Source organism: Benincasa hispida, chromosome 8 (assembly GCF_027475165.1).
Source record: "Benincasa hispida cultivar pf3 chromosome 8, pf3_genome.v1.1, whole genome shotgun sequence".
Classification (NCBI taxonomy): domain Eukaryota; kingdom Viridiplantae; phylum Streptophyta; class Magnoliopsida; order Cucurbitales; family Cucurbitaceae; genus Benincasa; species Benincasa hispida.
Genome location: NC_143485.1, coordinates 60352805 through 60371837, shown reverse-complemented (window position 1 = coordinate 60371837; position 19033 = coordinate 60352805). Strand labels below are relative to the sequence as shown.

At 34.3% G+C, this 19033-nt stretch overlaps 2 protein-coding genes and 1 pseudogene across 4 annotated transcripts; 2 read left to right on the top strand and 1 right to left on the bottom strand.

The window, feature by feature from the left end:
- The first annotated feature begins 9267 nt into the window (after positions 1-9267).
- LOC120082512 (uncharacterized) lies at positions 9268-13529 on the top strand. Its single transcript, XM_039037715.2, has 2 exons — positions 9268-9831; positions 13151-13529. The coding sequence occupies exon 1, from the start codon at positions 9471-9473 to the stop codon at positions 9825-9827; it is 357 nt and encodes a 118-aa protein (XP_038893643.1). The 5' UTR covers positions 9268-9470; the 3' UTR covers positions 9828-9831; positions 13151-13529.
- A 1064-nt stretch (positions 13530-14593) lies between these two features.
- Positions 14594-17440, top strand: LOC120082427 (nascent polypeptide-associated complex subunit beta-like). Of its 2 annotated transcripts, none has more exons than XM_039037590.2 (6): positions 14594-14752; positions 15475-15542; positions 16219-16367; positions 16453-16509; positions 16915-16953; positions 17038-17440. In XM_039037590.2, the coding sequence occupies exons 2-6, from the start codon at positions 15475-15477 to the stop codon at positions 17202-17204; spliced, it is 480 nt and encodes a 159-aa protein (XP_038893518.1). In that variant the 5' UTR covers positions 14594-14752; the 3' UTR covers positions 17205-17440. The 2 variants fall into 2 exon arrangements, with proteins under 2 accessions (XP_038893518.1, XP_038893519.1); XM_039037591.2 differs by having other exon boundaries at positions 14746-14970.
- On the bottom strand, positions 17037-18909 carry LOC120084152 (xyloglucan endotransglucosylase protein 6-like; annotated as a pseudogene). The gene is made up of 2 exons (XR_016531203.1): positions 18116-18909; positions 17037-18039 (listed from the first exon to the last, which is right to left on the bottom strand). The product of XR_016531203.1 is annotated as a xyloglucan endotransglucosylase protein 6-like (transcript).
- Between the last annotated feature and the right edge of the window lie 124 nt (positions 18910-19033).

The window sequence follows — 19033 nt, the reverse complement described above, 5'->3', positions numbered from 1 at the left end:
TGTGAACGGTTAACTTACTAATCATAGTTATATCGAGTGGACACAATATATCTACAGTGGGGGGAGTGCAGCTCTGGGCTTTAGTGGAGTGACCCAGTAGTTAACCAATGGGGGTTAATTTGGTGTAAAGAGTTTAACTAATTAATCTTAGATCGTTGAAACTCATGATCTTTAGGTCCATTAGGTCCCCCTACTAGCTCACAAATAGATAAGCCTTAGAATAGCATGATAAATTGATTTGAAACGTTCAAATTCGAATTAAGGGAATTAATAGTTATATGTGATATAATTACACGTTTAATTTGGGAATTAAACGAAATTGGAGAATCGATTAATAATTAAGTATGATTTAAATATTAATTTCATGGAATTGTGATAAATTAATTTATATATTTGATATTAAATTAATTAGAATTAATTAAATTGTTTACTTAATTGTTTATTATTAATTTCATTAGAAAAAATAATTATTGAATTAATTTTTGTAAAATTAATAAAATCTCAATTTTAATTAAAGAATTAAAATTGGAAAATTTTTTAATGTTGAAAGTCAAAATTGAAAGAAAAAAAAAAGAAGAGAAGAAAATTGGAGAAATTGGAAAATCCAAAAGTTGGATTTCTCCACTTTCTAACCAAGTAGCTCAATCACTTTCCACTCTCTCAATCACAGCAAATTTCTCGGTAGCAGGTATAATTCATGCGTGGTTCTTCTTTGCGTGAGAGTCATGTAATAAGACAACTCTTGATTGAGTAGAAAAGCTAAGGCAAATTGACTGAATTTTCTGAGAATTTTGGAGGTTGTAGAAGATCTTCAACCTTGGTAAAACAGTGACCTCCTCTCTATTTTTTTCCTAATTCAAGCTTTGTTCGAGTCCCACAACTCAATCTAAGGCTTCAAGAGAATAGTAAGGAAGACCTTGTGGTAGTTCATAACCAAAGGAAAAGGAGAATGTAGCTGAAGATCAAGATTCAAGAGGTTCTTCAAAGGTTAGTATGAAACTTTTTTCTTAATTTTCTGCGAACATACTTATTTTGATGTCAAAATTAATGAATTAAAATGCTTAATGATCCTATTTTTTTCCGTTGTATGTATCTGTTAACCAACATATAATATAAAGTTTCATGAGAGAAAAAAATATATGAATATGATTCAAATATTAATTTTATGAATAAGATTCATATAAAATATAGGTTAAAATTAATATGAATATGATTCATATTTAAACTATAGGTTATGTGAGAGAATATAGATTGTATATGATTCAAACATGTGATGATTATCTTATATATGATATAATATAAAGTTTTAATTTTAATCATGTTAAATTTAATATAATTAAATGTAGAATAACCCCTTTCATGCTAAAGAGAGTTTGTTAAAGTTTGTGTGGTTGATAATATTTGTTTAAGCATCTCAGATGTTATGAGATGTGTCTCTGCATTTATGGTTTCAGGAAGATGAATGTCTACGGAAATACTGATCCTACAAAATACTTTCCTTTTCGGTGGTTTTCTTTGCTATTTTATTATGTCAATATTTTTTTCTTTTTAGCTCTCGATTGCTATGACGATTAGGGTTGTGCGTTGTGTTTCCGTTATTCATATTTAAAGGATTCCTTGTCTTTCGTAGATAGTTGGTCGTATTATTTTGTATGAACCTCATATCTAAAAAATCAACTTAGTGTGTATCCGGTCAACTATACAGAGTATTGACAGAGTTGTGTTTCGTGAAGACGTACTCCATGTTCCTCACATCGAGGGTAAGAAGATTTTTTTGGTGAAGGATTCTCAAGCTTAGGGGGAGCCTAAGCCGTTCGAACAAAGGGGACTTGTTCTTAGAAGAAAAGATACAATTCAAGTGGTAGGGGTGTATATCGGTCGGTCGGTGTCAGTTTTGGGAGAAAACCAACACCGAAAACCGACCAAAAAAATAGTGTGAAATTTGTCTGACCATCGGTCAGTTTGATCTTTTTTTTTTTTTTTTTTTTTTTAAAGGAGCCAAGGTGAATGAAAATGAAAGATGAATTGATAATGTGTTATTGTTAGATTAATAAAATTAGCTACTTTTTTAATTTTAAATCAATCATTTTTTTATGAAAAAATTTAAATAAATCATGTAATGGGTTTTAAAATTAGGCAACATAAAAAATAATAATAAATCAATACTAAAATAGTAGGCTTAGGCTTGAGTTGGTGGTAATTGGCTTGCTTTTATACTTAGTTTTTTAAAAAATAAATATATATACGTTAAGAAGTCGATCGATTTTCAAATTTTTTTTCATAAAAACCGAAAACCAACCGACCGACCCTTAGTCTCGATCGATCAACCTTAATTCGGTCGATTTTGATCGGTCGGGTTGATGTACACCCCTATCAAGTGGGAAGAAGTCTCACGATGTGAGGAAGCTCAAGTCTTATAGAGAAAGAGTCTCGATCTTAAAGGGAGCCTAAGATTTGCTTAATTGATAATACAACTTAGTGGGAGTATAAAATATCGTGAGAAGAAGGCTCACACCTAGGGGAAGCCTAGATTATCAGTTGAGTGATAAAGTTGTACAAGGGTTACTGTAATCGTGCATCCATTACAGATAAGTATTGCATTGTAATTGCTTATCATTGATATTAGTGAAGTTATCTTTCTAAGGCATATTGCCCCTCAGACATAGGTGATTTACACCGAACTAGGTTACCAATCTCTGGTATTATTTTATTTATCTTGCATTCTGATTATTGTCTTGTGGAATACTATAACATTGATCATAACATTATTAACATGCAATAGATACCTTCTTATTGTTTCTTCAAAGTTATTGAATAACTCCCCTCACTTCTCCAAAAAATAGAAGATCACAAAGGGAGAATATAGTATTACGTGAAAAACTCATAGATTTGTAAACTTTATGCATTCTTCTTTCTCTCAGAAAAATCTCAATTCTTCCACCAAAATTCTCAGAAGAGCCTACAACTCCTTCTTGGTTATTTCCTCGAGAATGGTGAGGAAGGCTTTGATGTTGGTGTCCAAGAAAAGTTCTGTTTAGTGTTGTGTTCGTAGAGTTTCATGGAGGGAGAGTTCGTAACCACGAAGAGGAAAACGTGAAGGAGGGAAATTCTTCAAGGGTAAGCGTACATCCTTCCCTTCCACTCTGTATTTTTTAAAGAGCATGCTTAGGTTGTTTATCCTTTTGTTTATTTCTCAAAATGAAAACATTGGTACAAGGTGATTACTCGCTTCTGCTAAGGATTCAATTCCTTCATAACAAATCTTAATATATTTCATATATTGGTTGGAATATTTTCAAACACCTAATACAATATTCTAGGGTATATTTAAAAATAACCATTAATCCATTGGAAGAATAAAAAAAATCATACATGAAAGTGAAAAAAATAAATTATAAAATGTATGATATATACTGTAATTTATATTGAATATTGAGTCAATTGTTTACTTGTATAGTGTGGTATATTTCAAAAACTTAACACAATATTTTCAAACACTTGACCAAAAAAAATATTGTCGTTTACGTGTATTTCAACTTCAGACACAATCTACATCTTTAATTTTGTTTTAAAAAATGATGTTAAATACATTTTCTCTCTCCAATTAACCAAAAGAATAAAATTAAAACAAATAAATACATTCTCTCTCCAACATTAAGAGTGCTTAGTAATGTTTTTTTTTTTCAATGTCACATTCTCTCTCTAACCATCCACCACAAGTCAGGTGTATTTTTGTTTAAAAATCCATTAAATTTTATATATGAAAATGTAAAAAAAGTTTGTACATTTATGAAAATAAGGATTTTTTTATATAATGTTATTTTAATAATTATTAACAAAAATAAGGTTGGGTGGATAATAGTGACAAAAATAGGTTTTTTAATCGCGTACCCGGTACACGAGTCCTTGTGATTTGGCACGCGCAACTGCCAATGTGGCAGTTATGCAGCGTTGATCGAGGTAATCGTGGACTGGGTCCATGATTAACCTAAGTTGTGTACCGGGTACACGATTTAGTGGTCCCTTAAATGCTGCAGCCCCTTCTTCTTCCCCCATCTGAGAGCTTTTTCTCTTTCTTTCCTCCCCATTACCATCGGTCACCAAATCCACCGTCGTCCACCGTCTTCACGATTACTTTTTTCTCCTTCTTTTTGTTGTCGCCGTGAGCTGATCTACCACCCTTTGTCTCCAATCTTTGTCGTGTCCGTCTTAGGTAAAGTTTTTTTCTTTATTTTTTCCAATATATGTATTTGTTTATAAAAATGAGGATCAAGTTCGAAAATGAAGATTACTTCATATATATATCATTTTGATTGCATTTGGGTTGAATTAAATGTATAGTTTATAGATCTTAGATTTGGGTTGATTTAAATGTATAATCTTTAGATATATGTTGAACTTAGAAATTGGATTTTGTTGGGTTTTTTTTTTTGAATGATTTTGTTGGGCTATTTGTTGGGTTGATTTAAGAAAATATATGTATTTGTTTATAAAAATGAAGATTGCTTCATATATATATATATCATTTTGTTTGCATTTGGGCTAAATTGAATGTATGATTCATGGATGTACTATTTTGTTTTTATTTGGGCTGATTTAAATGTATAGTTTATGAATCTTAGATTTGGGTTGATTTAAATGTATAATCTTTAATCTTATATGTTGAACTTAGAAATTGGATTTTGTTGGGCTATTTTTTTTGGATAATTTTGTTGGGCTATTTTTTGGATTGATTTAAGAAAATATTTGAATTTCTTATAAAGGAAGAAATTTTTTTTTTGTCGTATTAACATATTTTTTTGTCATCTATAACAGTTGAAAAAATCATAATAAAAATGTCGATGCATCCTAAAGATTTAGTCATTCTTGAACCTGGAAATGATGGAGACAGTGATATTGATATTGAACTTGATGAATTATTTGGAAGCAATAGGAGTGGGGAACATGATCTTGAGTTGGTAATATGTTCACCCAAATAGATAGGGAAATTACTAATTCAACATGTGAATGAGGGTCAACTTTAGAGGAAATGAGTATATGTGTAGATAATTCTAGTTCAATACATGTTATTTAATACTAAAGAAGATTTACAACTTACTGTAAAAAATTACTGTGTGACAGAGCACTATGAGATTATTATAGTGGAATGATTCAAACAGTGGAAGGATGGTTGTGATTGGAGGTTACAGGCATGTCGGCGTAAAACTCATAGGATGTTCGAAATCACCAAACTTGAAGGGGAACACTCATATTTGTTTTCAGAATTGACATAGGATCATTCACAGCTTGATTCAAATTTTATAAGTATCAAAATCCAAAATTTGGTTAAAGATGATCTTAGGGTACCTGTGGCCCTACTCCAAGAAAAAAATTAAAAAACAATATGGCTAAAATTATAGATGGGTGTGGCAAGCCAAGAGAAAAGCGTCGATTGTTGTGTTTGGTGATTGGGAAAAATCATACTCAGAGCTTCCGTATTGGTTAAGTGCTCCTGTTCATTACAATCCAATAATACGATCGGATTGGTATTTCCTTCCGTCTGATGTGCCAGGTATGACTATTTCGAGTTTTTTGGTCCTTCGATCCTGCAAGAGAAGGGTTCAAATATTGTAGACCATTAATCTAGATCGATGGAATTCATCTCTACGAAAAATATAAGGAGAAATTATTGACCGCCTTATCTATTGATACAAATGGGCATATATTTCCCCTTGTTTTTACTATTGTTGAAGGTGAAAATTCGTCCAGTTGGTCATGGTTTTTACGGACATTGCGTGAATATGTTACCCAAAGAGATGGTATTTGCTTGATTTCTGATAGGTAAAAAGGCATTCTTGCTACAATTAATAATGAGCAAATTGGTTGGAGTGAACCTAGAGCGTATCATCGATATTGTCTTTCTCATGTTGCCAGTAATTTCAATATGAAATATAATTCAAAGAAACTAAAAGATTTGGTGTTTAAGGCAGGAAATCAACACCAGAGGCGCAAGTTCATTCAGTGCATGAAAGAACTGAAACGATTGAACCCTGAATGCCTTGAATATTTTTCTGATATTGACTTGGAAAAATAGACCCAATCACATGACGGTGGGTACCGCTATGGGTGGATGACAAGCAATGCAGCTAAATGCATGAATGGTATTTTGAAAGATGCTAGAATGTTACCAATTACTTCTTTGGTTAAGCTAACATTTTATCGCACAATACTATATTTTGAACGTCGAAGACAAGAGATTAATGGAGCACTCGACCGTAGGGACATGTATACAAAATATGCCCTGAAAAAACTTAAGAGGTGGGGAAAACGAGCATCTGTACACACAGTGACATCTATCGACAGGGAAACTCAAAATTTTAAAGTACAAACTAGCATAAGTATGATTTCTCCCTATAAAGGACAACACACACAAGTTTTGAGCTTGAAAGAAGGAACTTGTTTTTGTAATAAATGGCAGTCATTCAAGATTTTATGCTCTCATGTAATTGCAGTTTGTAATTACATGCGTTTGACATACATACCTCTTATTGATGAATGCTACAAATTGTCCCATTTCAAGCAATGTTATAAAGGTCGCTTCCATCCAATAGAACACCCAGATTATTGCCCAGAATTATCATTTACAGAAATTCGTCCGAATGCGGACTTACTAAGAGAACAGGGTCGGCCAAAAAGTAGCGTATTCATAATGAAATAGATTGAAAAGAGGCAAGCCAAAAAGTTCGATGTACAATTTGCAAGAAAGAAGGACATAACAGACGTACTTGTCCACAACGTACATTAAGTGCTTCCTCTTCAAGTCATTAAAATTTTTATATAATTGAATCTTTTATGTACTTGTATTTTTCATGTAATTGTATCTTTTATGTACTTGTATTTTTTTTTATGTAATTGTATATTTTATGTACTTGTATTTTTTTATGTAATTGTATCTTTTATGTACTTATATTTTTTATGTAATTGTATTTTTTATGTAATGAATTTATTTTATCTATTCATTATTGGGAAATAGATTTTGTTATGTGATGGATTTTGTTATGTAATGTAATTTGTACTTCTTAGGTAATGGAGTCTGGTCCTTCTAATCCTATATAACTATATCAACAAAATACGCAACGTTCACAATCGATATGAGATAGTTCTTCTACCACAGTTTTGAGTTGTCGGAGAAAGGAGGCATCTACACAACATACTATCCCATTTGATCAACCTATTATTCCCTACATTGAACATGCAGGTTTTCTTGGGGTTGCACAGATCGGATTTATCCAAAATGATTGGCACCTCATTACTGCTTTAGTTGAGCGTTGGAGACCAGAAACCCACACACTTCACCTGCCTTGTAGGGAATATACAATTACGTTGTAGGATGTTGCCATTTAGTTTGGGTTACGAGTGGACGGAGGATCATTGATAGGTTTGTTACAATATGATTGGAAGAATGTTTGTGACGAGCTCTTAGGCGTTTTACCAGATGATTTGAAAGGTTCAAGATTGAGTATCCCGTGGTTGGCGTCCCAGTTTCCAAAATTACCTCATGATGCCAACGACATCAGCGTACGTAGGTATGCACGAGCATACATCATGCAGCTTATTGGAGGATTTTTGTTTTCTGACAAGTCGAACACTCTAGTACATCTCATATTTCTCCCGTTACTATCTGATTTTGAGCATGCTGGTACATACTCGTGGGGTGGTGCCTGTCTTGTATAGCTTTATAGAGAACTTTGTCAAGCTACCAATGCACAAACGTTGGAAATAGCGGGGCCGCTGATACTATTACAGGTATGGACTTATGATAGATTTTCAATTATAGCACCACAAGTCCAGTTACAGGCCCTAGGTCATCGTCCACTTAGTGCCAGATATTATTTCATTTATATATTTATTTCATTGTCATTTTATGTAAGAATATAAATTGATTGTATTTTTTATAATTTTAGATGGAGTGGTGTATTAGCTGCTTCTGAACAGTAAACAAATATGTTGCTAGTATACCGAAAAATATTTGACAGACTGATGTACAATCAGGTAACAAATGTATATATAAATGAATATTTAAAACATTTTGGGTTTATAATTATTATTATTATTATTTTGTTAGATTAATTGGACGTCATATACACAAGATATTTGGTCATCACTATCTGGTAATGGTGAAGACATCTGGTTAACCGTTAGCCTTCTTATATGCTTCCATATAGTAGAATGCCATCTAGATCGTGTGTTGAGGCAGTTCGGTCTGCAATAAACGATACCTTCGTTGTGCTATACACTCCCGACACTACACTAGATTGATTTGAGAGGTAAGTACGACCAAGACTGGCGTCAAATTTACGTGAAATATATATCTTACTGGCATAGACGACGTGATTGTTGTGCACAGGGAGAAATAACAAATGGGTCAACTGTATCAGATGACTACTTTCCTTGATTCAATCACGAGGTGATTTATCACATCTGACGACACTTACTATTACTACATGGTAAGAGATTTAAAATCAGACATTTTTCAAATATACGATATGAATATTGTTTAATATTTGTTTTTTTCATCGTATAGAATAATTTTATTAGAGATGTACAACAAAGACGTATTCGTTTATTTTTTTCAAGTGTTCTTTTTTTTGTCAGATTAATTGGACTAAATATTGCTGACACTGATCGAAGATGTATTCGTCGTAGACGATAACGACAACAGGATGAACTAATTTAGAGGTACATGAAGACGATCCCATGTGAGGTAAGGACCAGGGGTCGTTTTAAAATTTCATGTAAACTTCTATTTTCAAATTAAAGAACTAATTGTAAATTTATCATTACATTTTTTTTTAATATGAGTATAGAATAATTATGTTTTCATTGTAGATTAAATATATAATTAAGTTTAATAACGAAGGAATTTGTGGACCCGGGTCCACAAGTCTTAATATTGTTGTACATCTTCGATTAAAAAAAATAATTCGTCAATCGATTTTTTTTAAAAAGAAAAAAGAAAAAGAAAAAAAATCGTGGACCCAGTCCACGACCTATCCACCAACTGAGTCGACGTGGTGCTGACAGGATTAAATACGTGTACCATGTACACGATTTTCCTTCATACCAAAATTATCCTTTTTATCATTACTTTCCATTCCCACCTATTTTTTAAACTTCTTCCCTATGTACACCATTTTTGTGAATGATTTGAACATCTACAATATTTTAGAACTTGATTCGAAAATAAGTTTTGAAAAGAATATATCTATATATTAATAGTAGATTTTGGGTTTATGATTATTGCAAATTGGGCCAAGAAAGGACGGAAGACCCAAACAAGCAAACATAGATCTCATCGTCATCTCTGCGAGCAACAAGCAACCGGAAAGGACACAACGGCGATCATTTTATCCGTTCCGGTGATCATCAAGCAACCTGAAGGTCTGGGCAGGTGAGGAACTGACCTCAGAGGGCAGTGAAGAAGTGGTACGATGTCGGATCCATATGCAGGGGTGAAAGGAGGTAGGCTCACCTTCAAGGGAGGAGTCTTAGCCTCTCGTAGCAAGGATATTGACAAGAAGAAGAAGAAGAAGAAGAAAGACAAAAGTAAAACCGAGGAGAACCCCACGGACGAGGCCGAGATTTTGTCGTCGGCTGATGGTGTAGAAGGTGGAGACGGAGCAATGTATACAATTGACGCGGCCAAGCGTATGAAGTATGAGGAGCTCTTCCCTGTGGAGACCAGGAAGTTTGGTTACGACCCTAACAACTCCAATACTAAATTCAAGTCTGTGGAGGAAGCTCTCGATGACCGTGTCAAAAAGAAGGCTGATCGTTATTGTAAATAATCAGGTCACTGCTCTCGCTATTCTACTTTAGTTTGTCTCTGCGTTTGTTCTCTCTATTCCATTGTGCAGTTTGTATTTCCTGCCTTACTTTGATGGATACTTTAGTTAGGATTTTCAGTTAGATGCGTAATATGTTTAAAGCATTAAGCATATTAGGTTAAGATCGTACAAATTAGGTTAAGTGTTGGTTTCTAACGAAAGAAATGTTTGTCCAATGTGCCTTATACTTGGAGAATGTCTGAATTTAGTTAGGGAAGTCTCTTTTGTTCTTTTTTCTTCTACATTTGCTTCTTTTAATAATCCTTGAATAAATATGCATAGGAAGGAATTCGTTGCATAGTTCCTTAGGTAGCCACCAAAATTTCCCCTAGTCTTTTACTGTTGGAGAACAGGAAGCAAGTTGGATCTGAACTAGCGAATTTCTGATCCACTCCCAAAGAATCTCGTCTTATACCGAGAGCTTCTTTTCTGGATAGTAGTTTTGCATACTCGTTTGTGTTTTTAGTTCCTAGCCGTTCATGAATTCATTAATTATCGAGGCTGCATTTTAAATGTTCCCTTTGGTAAGGAACATCATTTGTTTCCATCCAAGTGCAAAGGCAAGGCAGTTCAGGTATCTCCAGAAGAAATTGAGATACAGAAGAAGTTGGAATTTGGAAATTGGTCCTCCAACTTGTTAGTTTGTAAAACAAAGTAAAATCGTGCTAATCATCTGTGAATGATAGCTGTGAAATAATAAAGGTTTAGACAAGGCAGTGCAGATATAACCCCGGATTACAAAGGAGGTCTCTGAGTTGTCAGTAAATAAGCGCCCGCGATACTGGTTGGATGCAAAGCTAGAGGTCCTTCTAGGATCCTTACAAACACTCACAAAGAAAACTACTTAGATCGAACTTAGAATCTATGATGGTCACTCTTAGATCCTAAGACAACTCACTCCAGAATTAGTTTGATCAAAGACTAATCCAATGAATTGATTTAAATATCAAATCTAAAGCAAGATTTGAAAGAAAAAGACAACACCAAAAGGTTGAATAAGCACAAACTTTTTACTATTGATAATCTGAATTTTGAAGAACATTACAAGCCATTTTATAGGCCAAATGGTCGTGGATGCAAGAAATGCAAAAGTCATTCAAATACAATTAATTGCAAATTGTAGAAAATAACACCTAGAAACTTGAAACTTAATTGCATACTAAATTATAAGTCCAAATGCAAAACTAGGAATGTAGAAAGTCTTCAAATTGCCTTAAATATCTCCTCTAGAAGGTGGCAAAGTAGATATACACGTTTGACAAGGTTTGACATCACATTTCCCCATGCAGTGTACACTTGACAACATTTTCTTCACAAAATCTGCACACTTTTTTTTTACCACCATGTCATCTTCCAAATTATAGGACTTTTCCCATGTCATCTTCATGTCATTCTCTTCTTGACTCATCGAACTAACATTATATAAAACTTTGGTCTCAAAATTATTTGTCGGTTCTTGTGAATTTGCTAGTTTTTGAAGATGTAGTGTGAATGCCTCTTGAATCTTCTTTGCCTTACTTCTTGTAATTGGTCCTTTAGATATATGCAATGGTTCAATGGTTGAAGTCATATCACTAGCATACAAGGTTCTATGACAAATATCCTCTGCAAGTTCCATAAAGTTGCCTAAGTGAAATCTTTTGCCCAACACACTTGAAGTCCCCGTATTTATCTGCAGAAGTTCGTCTATTATCTTCTAGATTCATCAGTAGGATGCCCCAATAGCATTAGTTGGATGAATTTTAATCTAGCCTTGAGTGTTGGAGATCAGCAAGTCTTGGACATCTAACTGATCTCTCTCTCTCTCTCTCTCTTTTCTGGGGAGAAACATGTCTGTAGCCAGCCTTTGCCTATGAGCTAGGGGGAGACGTGCTTAGGCATAAGTTAGTTACCTGCTTGACATGATATGCTGATTTAGACAAGTTAACTCATGTTACGCATAGTCTAAGGCAACAAGAGAAAAAAGCAAGAGGGAGACAAAAGTAACTACAAAAAGAGGTTCCAATCTAACAAAACCAAACTAGGATCATAGTCACTTGTGGTGTTATTCAAAATCAGGGTAGCAGTAATACTAACACTCTTCACTGAATGCTTGATCTGATCTCTACTTCCCCCATATCCTTCCTACAATTCTCTAGTTCTTTGATAATCTTAATCTCTTCAAGTTTTCTTCAAGTGTGGTTCTTATCCCTTTCTGAGAGAATAGCTGCCAATTTCTTCAAGTCTTGGACATCTAACTGAACTCTCTCTCTTTTCTGGGGAGAAACATGTTTATAGCCAGCCAGCCTTTGCCTATGAACTATGAGGAGACGTGCTTAGGCATAAGTTAGTTACCTGCTTGACATGATATGCTGATTTAGACAAGTTAACTCATGTTAGGCATAGCCTAAGGCGACAAGAAAAAAGGGGGAGAGAGGAGAGAATGTTTAGCCTAGCCTGTCTTAATGTTCTGACTGTGCCTGCCCCAATTCCTAAATGAATGATTGCTTTTTAGAAATAATGGAACTTTTAGCTTGTGCTGTAGAGAAGGCGCCACATATGGTAGGTATATATGTAAACTTGGGCAGTGTCACTGGGCTGTTATTATTCTTATTATTGGGTTTTTCTTTTTTCTTTTTCTTTTGGGAAGAAACCAAACTTTCATTGAGAAAGAAGGAAAAGAATATAAGGGGATACAAAAAGATCCCGATTTTTTTTTTTTAAAAAAAACCAAACTAAGATCATAGTCACTTCTCATGAGGTGTTATTCAAAATCAGGGTAGCAGTAATACTCTTCACTGAATGCTTGATCTGATCTCTACTTCCCCCATATCCTTCCTACTATTCTCTAGTTCTTTGATAATCTTAATCTCTTCGAGTTTTCTTCAAGTGTGCTGGGAGAATAGCTGCCATTACCTGAGTGGATAACTGAAACTGCACGGCAGTGATTTGTGTGATTTACATATCATATTTCTATGTTTGAAAAACGGTTTATGTAAATTACAAGAAAATACTTTTTTGCATAGCCTATAAAAGGGGGAATGCAAAGATTGCCTAACTTGATGGTACGCTAATTGAACCTTACTTAGGACAATTGCATTGCGTGTGTTGATTCAATGCCGCGGTGCACATTACCTTTTGCTCTACATTTAGTCATTAGTGCATAATTGTGAAAAACTAGCATCCTTCCGTACTTTAATGAATTGATGTTTGTTTCACGTTCTTGTGGAAGCTTTCGGTCCTGAAAGTCTTCACCATCTTGTTCATGTTTGCCATAACGCTCATATAGTAGTTCTTTGTTGCAGGCATCGGTCATAGTGGAGATTCCAGGAAGTTCTTGTTAGGATGCTCATCGTGCTCCACTAAGCAACGGGTTTGGTATCACTATGCCTAAGATTTATGGGTTTCATGGTATTGTGATCTATATATATAACTCATGGACCCATTACAATTGGAGAAATTTTAGTATCTTGCTGATTGTAATTTACTTATTTCTCCTTTAATAGTTTTCTATCCCACAACGTGTCTAATGGGCCAAATTTGTACCAGCTATCATGAAAAGATAGCTTAATCTTTGGTTGTCAGTATTTTGTAGAAATGATGGTATATGGATAAATCTAACAATTCAGGAACCAAATAATTTAGGATGGATCGAAATGTGAATCTTCTTGACTTACTCAAAAATCGTTGTAATGGTCTATACGTTATACCCACTTTCTATTATGGTATGTATGTTAACTATCTGAATCTGAGGCCTGAAATTTGTTATATGATCTCTAACGTATAAAGTTCGTAGTTGTTGTAAGTTGTTCTTATAAATCATTCTTAAGAGTAGTTTGTTTGACTTTTCCTTAAAAACTTATTTTTACACTTGACTTAATATCTATATTTTTTTAGTACAACCATCGCGGGAATAGAGAATCAAATTTGTAATCTTAAGGATAACAAGAGTGTAGTTACTGTTGAGTTAAACCTACCTTAACACCCTACTTAATTGTTATTATGTTATCTTGTTATTTTTTATCATAATAATTTAAAAAGCTAGTTCCCTGTTTTTTAAATAAGAAATAATTGAACAACCACGTTACAAGTTAAATGAAAATTAGAATGAAATTTAATTAATTATTTATTTTTTTATTCCATGTGATAGTTTGTTTTCAAATATCTATCACAAAATATAAAAAAGGATAATCTTTCTTAAAAAAATTGGACTAAAATATATACAACTATTTTCCTTCGTGGGTGTGTATATATGTTATGCTTGATTATATTACTATCTATAGTTAAACAGGATGATATATATATATATATTTATATATTTATATATTGTTCTATTATTCCATTTTCTTGGTGGAGATCCGTTCTAATGTGGCGAGATTGCCTATTTAGACGGTGAATGAAAATTATCCCTAAACTAAACGATGTAAATGATATGGTCATTGTTTGTTTAAAGAAAAAAATTGTTTTCCAGACAAGATTTCAAAACCATATGTTGTGCGTTTCCCACCTCATTTTTTTTTATCTTTATTGTTCAAATGTACACTAATTATAAAATAACTTAAGCGGAGAGTTATGTAAATTTAGGCCTGTGTTTTACTTTAGTTAGCTAAGTCATTACTAAAGATGTAAATTTGTTATAAATTCTAGACAATTCGTTTAAATTAGCTCACCAATTATATTTGAGCCCACTGAGGCCCATTAGATGTTTTTATTATTTAATTTATTTGAAGTAATATATGGACCGTCCGATGAAAATGTATTTTTTGGTTTTGGTGAATCAGTTCGTAGCTTTAGCAACCTATTATATGGAGGGAAAGGGCATAACAATCTGTTAGCGCCGTCCGGGAGTCTAACTTTCTTCCGCGAGCCTCAGTCTTATCCCCCAACTCCAAAACCCTAGCCCAAAGGTAATTCCCTCCGTCCTCTCCGCTCTTCATCTCTCAATCCATCATCTTTAATCTGTTTTTGGTTCTTAGATTCTTTTTTGTCGGGACTTTTCAATCTTTACACATGGTTGGGCTTGTAGGTTTAGACGAAGTTTTTATAGATTGGTTGATACGGATTCTCTATCTTTTTGCACACTAGGGTTTTCCTATTGTTTTCGATTATCCTCTACTTCTGCAAGGTCGTGTTCTTATCTTGTTCTTCATTTATGCCCCATTTCTTTACCGAAATTAAATTAATGCTTGCATTCGTTCGTACCTCATTCTTCTATAATTAGGAAGCCTGTTGGAACAGCACGACATTTTTATTGCTGCATTTCGTTTCGGGTATATTTCTATGATTGAAGGATTTGGGTCTGTTCAGTGGAGGGTCATTACTTATGCTGATTGAGTTTCAGTATGACGGTTTTGTTTGTGCAGTCTCTTTTCTGATTTGTATATAGTTTTTTTATTAATTGATAGTGGTAGATGAAAAAAATATTGTCTTGAAAGATTACTCGAGTGTTGCCTCCTTTTTGGTGGGTATCTGCTCCTGCTCGTAGCTTTTGGGTTTTACTTCTATTATATTTGTATTGTTCGAAATATTCTGTTCTTATGACTTATACCCGAAAAACTGTTGCTCCTCGTGTGCAGCTTTATGGCTTACTTATGATTGGCATAGTTTAATTCTATTTAGTGTCATGCAGATGGATCAGGAGAGGCTTAGAAAGATTGCCAGTGCCGTTCGCACTGGTGGAAAGGGTACCATGAGAAGGTAATTTGTAATATTTATTGCAACTTTGTGCTTGTCCATTCTATTGTTCAGCACTGAAGGTGATGTCGTTGAAGCTTGTATTGCTGCCTGGAAAATGATAAGCTTTGATATATCATATAACTACCCCGACTCTTTACCTTAAATTTGATGGGTAGTTAGAACCATCCGAAATTTCAATTTTGCACTGTGATAAGAAATTATGCCCTCTTGAAGTTAGTATTTTCATACTAACTGAAATTTATTTTTCAAAAATACAAAACTAAAATAGAGGATATTAATGTGAACCTCTTTTAAGCCATCGTTCATGCCACTTTTGAAACTTATAGCTCGTTTTGCTCTGACCTTGTTAGTTTGACCTGACGACTTTTGAAAATTAAAGTCTTTTAAGTCTTGTTTACCTTATAATATACTAACATAGAATAAGAAACACACCCTGTTTGGTAACCATTTGTTTTTTAATTTTTGATTTTTGAAAATTAATTACCTATTCAAAAAGAAAAAAAAAAACTTTTGGATAGTCTTTCTGTGTCATTACATCCCATTGTCTTGTATTTGTAAAAAATGTTTCATTTTCACGTCATAACCTTTCTATTATTTCTTCAATGAAATTCACTAGAGACATTATCTTATTATTCCATTGGTTGAATTTTTATTTTCAAACCAACCTTGATAATAGAAAGAAGAAGGCAGTTCATAAGACCACCACAACTGATGACAAAAGGCTCCAGAGTACCTTAAAGAGAATTGGGGTGAATGCCATTCCTGCTATTGAGGAGGTCAACATTTTCAAGGACGATGTGGTTATCCAATTCAACAACCCGAAGGGTAACTTTTATTAGTTAATTTATTGTACTTAGCCTTGCATTCTTGGATGGCTCATAACTATTTTTATAACTTTTTTCCCGTCCAGTTCAAGCATCTATTGCTGCAAACACCTGGGTCGTTAGTGGATCTCCTCAAACAAAGAGTATGTATCTCTGCTAAACTATGTTGTAAATCTCGTAACACGATTGTCTTCTTTCCATTGCTTTAATATAAATTGACGTACTGGACAACCATCGGAGGCATCCTAGGGAGTAGTTGTACTTCTTTGAGAGAATGGTTTCTTGTTTTGGGAAATTGGATCATGGCTACAGGGAAATAATGTTCTTGGACCGTGTGAGATCTCATCAGTTTTAAGTGGATTTGATTAGTAATTCGTTGAACCTGCTTCTTCTTACCAACCTTCAAAGCATGTCTTACTGTTAGAAAACATCTGATTTGTATACAATAGATTTTGTTGTCTTGTTAGGCTGAGTTAAATTGTCTTTCATTCTAATTTTTATTTTTCTTTTTTTAAAATTCTATTAATTTGTGCCATTTCCAACTACAGAATTGCAGGATATCTTGCCTGGTATCATCAATCAATTGGGTAATTATCTATTGAGTTGTTTTATTGTTGGGTCTCCGTTGGTTTGAACTTCAAAATAATGTTTTCTTGTTCTACTATCCTCAGGGCCAGATAACTTGGACAACTTGCGTAAATTGGCTGAACAGTTTAAACAGCAAGTACCTGGAGCAGGTGGTGATGCAAAGAATGCACAAGAGGAGGATGACGATGTTCCAGAACTTGTTGAGGGGGAGACTTTTGAAGCACCTGCAGAAGAAAATCGTTCTTCCTAGAAAGATCCCATTTGAAGGAGTGTTTTATGACGTTTTATACTTCCTAGAGTTGCTTCAGACAAGTTTTTATGATTTCGATAATTCTTAATCTTATCATAATTTAACTTGTTCTCTTTATGATGAGGAACGGTACTTTCTCTGTTTGTTCAATGCCCTGCCATACTCTTAAATCTTCCAATGATCCTTTCAATTAGCGGTATACACAACAAAAATTGCGGAGCTATCTTCTCCGCCAAGACTTGTGCCGTCCATCATTATTCTTGGTAGCTCTCGTCATCTAAATTTGAAAAAATTGTAATCTACGAGTGCATTCGTGGGAACAGGTGGCTTCAATGTTGAGTAACTAACCTATATGCAATCAAAAGCTGTTTAACTGTGACATCTGTTACGGGTTAAGAGCTCATTCTCCTATCGTATGTTTTGTGTACCGTAAAATGTTTATGAAAGTGTTCCAATTAACTACAAATTATCATTGAAATCTCAATTTAAAAGTGGATTTTGTGATGGTGCATGGAATATCAAACGCATTCCTTCGGTAATTCCGTGAACCTGACAGTATCTTTACAATAATCGTATGCCAAGTGCCTTGCACGAACCACTTGAGTTGATGTGCTTTGTGCTTGGTTAGCCCTCTTAATGACGGTTTGTCCCACCAGAATTGCCTCGTTAGTCCACATCTGGCCTCTGCATCCTCTCTTTCTGTCCCCAATTCGCAATCTTTAATATCAAAATCCCGAAATGTTGCCACAAATGGCGCATTACTCCAATTGGTTTTAACTCTAACTCTTCTTCTTTGTTCTCGAACACTCTTATTAGAATTCTGTCCACCAGAAACCTATAAATCTAAACATATTATTAAACTGAAGTGTATGATATTGTTAAATTTGTAGTCTTGAAAATGCGATACTTACAATATCGAGTAGCGATTCCAAAAGAGGGAATAAATATGGAAATCGGCTGTAGGGTCAAACCAAAGAGTGTGCCTCTGCCTTCTGTTTCCAGTGTCATTAGTATACACATTGGTCTGAAGTAAATATGGGTGTCCCGAGACATTTCCCAGAAATTCAAAGTCTAGCTCATCTTAGTAAATTGGTTTGGAATTTGGATATATATATGTAGTATGCGTCTTACGTAGAAGGCTGTCACTGTCCCTGCAGAGTCGCCCTCCACGAGTTTGATTTGGACAGTGGCCTTCCCGAACAGATGCTTCTTCTTGGATTCAAACCCACAACCTGGAAGAAACCAGCCTTTTTGGTCTTCCACTTTCAACCAAACCAGCCTTTTTAATCTTCCACTTTCACTGCACCACTCCCACGCCACCCCCTGCCTCACCCCAACTCTCTTGAATACCACAATCACCATACATTCTAAGTTTTCATATTCTTTTTGGTATGTTATCTTTCTAATCACTTGATGTTCTAGGCAACTTTAGCTTTCCTAGATAAACACAAAATAGAGGGAGTTCAATGTTATCATTCAAAAAATTCTCTCTCAATCTACTACTCGTCAATAAGAAAGTACATGAACAAGACAAATTTACAAATTTTATCCATCACATCTTTACACAAACAAAAGCAACCAATCAAGATTTCTTGATCACATGGAAACAAAATCACCAAATTTTACAGACCAGCAGGTGAAGTCAAGATCAACAGACCATTGGATGAAGACATAAATATCAAAATTTACATTGTTATTGGATGCGTGTGTAAAGTTCGTTTCGGTAATTTCAGTCGAATTTGAAGTAAGAAATGGTAAAAAAAAACATCGTCTTCAAAAGGTAAGGTAAATCTCATGATCTCAACCCCACTTGTGTCAAGTGGGTGGGC

What these genes read in the sequence shown, in the direction of transcription:
- LOC120082512 (XM_039037715.2), top strand. Translation starts at nt 9,471, where the DNA reads ATGTCGGATCCATATGCAGGGGTGAAAGGAGGTAGGCTCACCTTCAAG.
- LOC120082427 (XM_039037590.2), top strand. Translation starts at nt 15,475, where the DNA reads ATGGATCAGGAGAGGCTTAGAAAGATTGCCAGTGCCGTTCGCACTGGT. An exon ending in GGAAAGGGTACCATGAGAAG is followed by an intron (nt 15,543 to 16,218) that starts GTAATTTGTAAT and finishes CCTTGATAATAG; the next exon opens with AAAGAAGAAGGCAGTTCATA. An exon ending in TGGATCTCCTCAAACAAAGA is followed by an intron (nt 16,510 to 16,914) that starts GTATGTATCTCT and finishes TTCCAACTACAG; the next exon opens with AATTGCAGGATATCTTGCCT.